General features: G+C 52.8%; 2 protein-coding genes across 2 annotated transcripts; one reads left to right on the top strand and one right to left on the bottom strand.

Moving 5' to 3' along the window:
- Positions 1-310: 310 nt before the first annotated feature.
- On the bottom strand, positions 311-1,228 carry LOC105556812 (basic salivary proline-rich protein 4-like). Its single transcript, XM_012003924.1, has one exon. The coding sequence runs from the start codon at positions 1,226-1,228 to the stop codon at positions 311-313; it is 918 nt and encodes a 305-aa protein (XP_011859314.1).
- A 3,376-nt stretch (positions 1,229-4,604) lies between these two features.
- On the top strand, positions 4,605-6,067 carry LOC105556811 (stromelysin-2-like; the record flags this gene model as incomplete). Its single annotated transcript, XM_012003923.1, has 3 exons — positions 4,605-5,256; positions 5,322-5,571; positions 5,739-6,067. Coding segments are annotated over exons 1-3 (1,231 nt in total), but the record flags the coding sequence as incomplete, so codon positions are not given.
- Positions 6,068-6,894: the final 827 nt, after the last annotated feature.

Genomic DNA, 6,894 nt, shown 5'->3' with positions numbered 1-6,894 from the left:
CCGCCCAACTCGCCAGAGCCCTGCCCTTCTCGTTATCACGCCGGGAACCCCAACTCGTGTGCCACGCGTTGAAGTCCCCGGCTACGAGGACCGGCTTCGGACCCAGACGTGTTAACGTCCGTCCCACGTCCGACAGCCAGCCCTCAAACAGATCAGGGCGTCTGGTGGGCCTTAAATAGACCCGAACGACCGCGATGGGCCCCCATTGAACGGCAACGTGCCGTTCCCCACTCTCGATGGGGGTCGTGCCGGGCTCTCCCGGCACCGACCGCCATCGGATCGCAATCGAGTCCCCCCCGCCTGCCCGTTATCAACAGCCCAATATAGGCTGTCTCTCGGGGGGCGGTGGGGCTCGGCCACGATCGCCAACGTGAAACTCCTCTCCACCACGCTCTGCTGGAGCAGATCCTGAGCATGTGGAGAGTGGTTCACGTTGGCCTGTATGAGGCCAAATCCGTTTAGATTCGGACGGGGGGGAGAGCGAGGCATTACTCGGCCTTATTATCCCCCCGTCCGATAGGGCCTCTACCTCCATGGCCTCTGATGGAGGTGAGGTCCTCTCTTCTGGCGCCCCTCTGGGTTGGCGCTGCGGTTGGGGCTCTTGCGTAGAGCCGCCCGCCTCCTCTCCCGACCTCGCGGACACCTCGCGCGTGCCCAAAGCGTGGGGCCGCGCGGACGGACGGAAGTGTCTGGGGAAGCCCGACCCCCTTTCACCCCGACCCGCCGCGGCGACCAGCGTGATGGCGTCTACCGCCGGGGGGGTGGTCCGCGCTAGGACACGTGGGCTATCGCGCGGGCCCCCCGGCAACGGGGGACAGTGAGACCCCGCCTCGGAATAAGTCCGAGCGGCTCCCCTGTCCCCCTCGTCCGAGCAGACTGCCGGGTCCGGGACACTGCCCAGGACCACGACAGTCCCCCGCCAGCGACCCTCCGGACCCCGACCTGGAAAACGTCCCAGCGGCTCCGGAGGGCTCCGCGCCGCCGAGCCCCGCCTCGGAATACGTCCGAGCGGCCCCGACGACACGTCCTCTCGACCCCTAGCCCCGACCCGGAAATAAGTTCCGGCGGCCCCGGGGCTACGCCTCGTTGTGCCTACCCATGCGTACACGGTACGCCCTGGTGATTTAACACCTTTTCCAACCCAAAGGCACAACGAGGCCTTCCGCTCAAAAGTATGGGTCCACGATGCCCTTCCGGACAGAATGTCCATGGAACATCGCTTCCCCATCCTGCTCGGCCGATGTTCGGCCAGGCCATACACTGGCCAAGTGGGCCCTTAGTCGGCGGACGCCCAGCCCATGGAACCGCCGGAGCCTAAAAGCGGCACACAACGGTTCCCAGCCGGACGCCCGCCTTAAGCCCCCCCACCACGACAAGGTGGCCCACACGGGGGGGTGCATCTCAGGAGAGATCGATAGTGTATACCCCGGCAGAATGCCGGGGATTCCACCCACAAAATTGGCCGCCGCGGCAGCCCCCTCTTGAACGTCGCTGCTCGCCCAGCAACCCAGTGACCATAGTCACTTGGCGACCTACATCGCCTCCTTATAAAAGCCATCCTCCGTTCTGTTATATTATAGTGAGATGAGGTGGACTCTCACTAGGCGGACGCCAGTGTTGGCGGTCGGGTCGTACCACTGAGCAGACTCCCCGCCCCCGCGCCGGCCCCCCCCGGCCAGGCATCGAGGGCATGAGGGTTCCCTCCCCAGGCGAGTGGCAGAGCGAGTCCTCCCGGCGCGGCAGGTGCGTGGGCAACACCCGCCGTGATGTTCCCAGGAAAACCGTCTACCCAGGGTCGTACCCTTCCACCGTCCAGCCACGCCATTTATGCCAGGGTGTGGTCCTCCGTTAAAACCTGAGGATACCCCCGGCCCGGGTCCAGCCTCCAAATATTTATACAGGAGGAAGGTGGCCTCCTGTTCGGAGATGTGGGGCTTCAGGGCGCAGATGCCCCTCCGCCCCCATCCCCTCCTACCCGTCAGTCCGGCCACCGGTTTTTGCACCAGGGGGTGACAGCCCCTGTTGGTGATGTGTGGCGCTCCAGTGAGAACCGGTCGCCGATCCACCACCCCTACCCGTGTCCCTGTCTGCGAGTTTTTATACGAGGAGCAAGACAGACTCCTGTTGGTAAGTATGTGGCATCTTGACCTCGCGCCCAGCGCCGATCCACCTCCCCTACCCGTGTCCCCGCCTCCGAGTTTTTATACGAGGGAAAAGGCGGACCCCTGTATTCCTACCCGTCCTTCCGATTTTCAGGGTGAAGGTGGCTCCCGCATTCGCGCCCTACCTAGTTCGATCTAACTATCGCGGCATCCTCCGAGTTTTTATACGAGGGGGAGGGTGACCCCTGTATCCTACCCGTTTCCCTGCCTCCGAGTTTTTATACGAGGGAGAAGGCAGACCCCTGTTTGACGATCGCATGACATCAGACCTATTGCCCCCAGTCATGCATCGCCCCTCCCGGAATTCGCGCGCTGCCTCCGCTTCTTATACAGGCGAGACAGCAGCCTGTTTGGAGGCGGGGGTTCCAGGACTTGGTCCCTTTGCCCAGCGCCCCATCCTACCCGCCTACCTACCCGTCGCGAGCTGTGCCTCCGAGTTTTACGGAGGAAGGCATACCTCCGGTTGGCCCGCCTGTCGTTATGCGCCAGGAGAGTCGCTACCCGATTCCCCGTACAGGGAGAAACTAAGTCCCTATTCGGGAGACACGGCGCGCCAGAGGTTCATAACCAACTGCCAGGGCCGACCTCCCCCCAGCCACCGCGCTCCCGTGAGGGCAGACCCAGAGGTATCGCGTGATGGCCGTGACCAACCAGCGAACCGCCAGCAGCTCCGGGTTCCGATTCGGTGCCACCCTAGGCGGGTGACACTGTTCACCCCGCGACCCGCCTCGTGGGCCTGCCTCGGGCTTCCTTCCTTCAGATTCAGGACCCAGAGCGATGGCGCTAAGGATCCCTCCTCCTCCGGTCCGCCTACCGAGGGGAAAGACTTCCCTCGGGTTGGCGCGCTAGCGCCCGCGAGATACCTTCAGGGATCTCTCAGTCCCCGCAGGCGAGGGCCACGGCTTAAGGACATTCCTGCCCCCGACCTACTAAGGAGGAATTACGACTATTGTCCACCTCATTCTTCGGCCGTGACCGCAGCACCAAGCGGCGGGACCTGATCCTTCCCGTCTAGGTATCCAGGTATACACACCGGTGTGTGCACCCTGCGCGAAGCCAGAGCCCCGTCAGCCACAGGAGGGGTAATCCTGTGTTACCGACTCACACCACGAGGAGGTGGGGTTGGCACATGGGCCCGGTGGCCCTTCTGCGAGTCTGCATCTCAGGAGAGATCGATAGTGTATACCCCGGCAGAATGCCGGGGATGCCACCCTCAAAATTGGCCGCCGCAGCAGCCCCCTCTTGATCGTCGCTGCTCGCCCAGCAACCCAGTGACCAAAATCACTTTACGACCTACATCGCCTCCTTATGAAAGCCATCCTCCGTTCTGTTATATTATAGTGAGATAAGGTGGACTCTCACTAGGCGGACGCCAGTATTGGCGGTCGGGTCGTACCACTGAGCAGACTCCCCGCCCCCGCGCCGGCCTCCCCGGCCAGACATCGAGGGCATGAGGGGTCCCTCCCCAGGCGAGTGGGAGAGCGAGTCCTCCCGGCGCGGTAGGTGCGTGGGCAACACTCGCCGTGATGTTCCCAGGAGAACCGTCCACCCAGGGTCGTACCCTTTCACCGTCCAGCCACGCCATTTTTGCCAGGGGGTGGTCCTCCGTTAAAATCTGAGGATACCGTCCCCCGGCCCGGGTCCAACCTCCGAATATTTATATAGTAGGAAGGTGGCCTCCTGTTCGGAGATGTGGGGCTTCAGGGCGCAGATACCTCTCCGCTCCCATCTCCTCCTACCCGTCCTCTTGTCTTAAGCTAGCACAGCCATTGTTTCTAACAAATCGGCTGGAGCAAAAATCAATAATAGAGCAATTAATTAGCAATTAAATAGCAATTAATTATCATATAGGTCGTATTTGATTTTGCTGAAGTAGCTGTGCCAGCTTAATAGACGTGACAAGGAGGATAGTCTCAAAGCGCGAGACCGCGTAAGAATGAACTTTGAATCAGAGATTATAAGAAGAAATTAAACTCGATGCATTCTCTGCAGCATACTGCTCTTTGTTTAGTACAAATGTGCTATAAAATGTAATGTACATATCACGAAAAATATACTCGTATATATTTGTTCAAAATCATTTTTTATCCTTTCTTTATTCATATCCTCTTCGATCTCATAAAATTAAAGTATTATTTTTAATCTTTGAAAAAATTGAAGAATTTCCTGCGATATGCACCCCTTTATCGCCATAGTCTCATCGAACGGATATATATACAACGTCAACGTCTACTCGAAAGGATATTGCGAAACATATGGATCATACCCTTCAAATTGTTATTTTTGTAACACTTTCATCGTCATAGACCAACGCCCACTAACCCTACTACTAACCCAACCCTAACCTAATAAAAGGGCATCTCGAGATGCGCATTTCATTATTCGAGTTTGCACCGCGAGGCATGTGCATTTCATCATTCGAGTTTGCACCGGTTCTTCACAATGAAACCAATGTTCGCACGCATCATAGTTACCTGTACAGTAGCTACGATGCTTATATGTGTGTATATTGTCGCTGAGTGTAAAGTCATCAACGAAAACAATGAAGTGGCGATACAGTATCTGCAGAAATACGGTTTTTTGAACGAAAAGATGGATACGTTTGCCACTAGTGAAGATCAGTTGGTTCTTCGACACGCTATCAACCTCTTTCAAGAATACTACAGATTACCTGGTACTGGTAAAGTGGACAACGCAACTCTAAGCCTGATGAGTAAACCGCGATGCGGTCTACGTGACATATTGAATTTCGGAGAGAGCAAAGTTATACCTAAGTGGTCGAAACGACACTTAACGTGGAATTTTCACTTGACCAACAGAGCGCTCTTGGATACAACTCAGGCAGCGTTCGATTTGTGGCAGAAACATTCGTCGCTAACATTTGAACGTGCTGTTGAAAACCCAAATATTCTGATATCGTTGCGCGACGGCCATCATATGTTCCTCGATCGTCGAAACGGTGAATTGTGCTCGAGCGTTTTGGACGGTCCCGGCGGCACGTTGGCTCACGCGTTCTATCCCAATGGAGCGTCGAATTTCACGTCGGAGGTTCACGTCGACAGGATGGAACAGTGGCATATATATCTAGATATGGGTCCACAGAACAAATATATTGTAATTTGCTGTACCTGTTGACTCATGAAATCGGTCATTCGTTAGGGCTAGATCATAGTCACGACACTACGTCGATAATGTATTCATTCATACCTGACAGTACTTTTCCTGTCACACTAAACACCGAGGGCATTATAAACATACAAAATCTATACGGCGCTACGGATACCGACGTGTTACCGAAAACGACTCCCAGACCGCCACCACCACCACCACCGCAGCCAACACCGAGCGTTCCACCGGATCTGTGCGCCTTGAAACGTGTTGATATGATATTACTGTTGGAACAACGAATGTACGTAGCGTACGGAAAACACATATGGGTGATGACATAGATGGAAAGACCTACAGAGAACCTTTGCTGCTTTCACACTACATGTCCTTCATTCATTCAAACTTCACGCGCATTTCAGCCTCGTATCAAACTCCATCCGATCACTTGATTCTATTCGTTGACGATAGAATCTATAAACTGAACTACCCAGACTTCACGCTAGTACCAACTTGGCCGAGAACTCTCAAAGACTTTGGAATTCCTATGGATGCGAAAATAGACGCTGCCGTGAACACTAACAAAGGAAAGTCTTACGTAATATACAATAGATATATCGTCGGTGAGATAGACGACTGCTCCGATAGCATTAGCAGGTTTCACACCATTGAGTCGACTTTTCCTGGCATACCAAACGGAGTGACGTCAGTCTTCAGATACCTCGACGGTAATCTGTATTTCACAACTCGACGACAATTTTACAAATTCAACGAGTTTACGAAAACTGTACTAACGGCAGGTACATTCGATCTACGAATCGTTAACGTTGTTTGCCCGCGAGACGAACTGTTTAAACAATTGCGCGATCTCCTATATCGACTCACGCGAATAAACAACAGCAACAACATCGATGACTATAACGAGGATTCCTATTCTGAACACAATGAAAAAACAAACACATACCTGACTATACCCTTATTACTAATATACATATATGTATATGTATATCTATTCTAAGAAAATGTTAATGAATACAAATAAATATGTACCATAATCGACTTTATCCCCCTTTTTTTTTATTTATTCACCGTACCTTATTTTATTACTATCTATTCTAATTAGGTATCTACTCGTATATTGAAAGAAGAAATATTATATACTTTTTATAGATCATTTATTGTTTTGTACACACAATACAGATTTATAATACCAACATATTGATCATATTATTATTCTTTATTTGTGAGACACATTTAATAAAGGGTGTTTCAATAAGAAGGAATGATGTTAAACGTGAATTAAAAATCGGTGGTGTATAAAAATGAAAATTTCTTTAATAGAACATGTTTGGTAGGCCATTACAATTAAGTATGGAAGATAATGTCCGCCAAATGTTCGCCACGGCTCCGGCGGCACACGTTAATCCGCTTATCGAAATTTGCTATCACATCTCGACACAACTGCTCCTGAATCTCTTCAATGTGGCGTGAAATTTCGTCTTTGAGTTGCTGGATGGTGATAGGCTTGTTGGCATAGACTTTACTCTTCAATTTGGGGCCATTTGAAAAAATTTGCACACTTACTTTTTTTCTAATTAGAAATTTGCACATTGCTTCCATTGTTATA

This window comes from Vollenhovia emeryi, unplaced genomic scaffold (genome assembly GCF_000949405.1).
Source record: "Vollenhovia emeryi isolate VEMERY1.0 unplaced genomic scaffold, V.emery_V1.0 DF939764.1, whole genome shotgun sequence".
Taxonomy (NCBI): domain Eukaryota; kingdom Metazoa; phylum Arthropoda; class Insecta; order Hymenoptera; family Formicidae; genus Vollenhovia; species Vollenhovia emeryi.
This window is presented reverse-complemented; position numbering and strand designations above follow the sequence as displayed.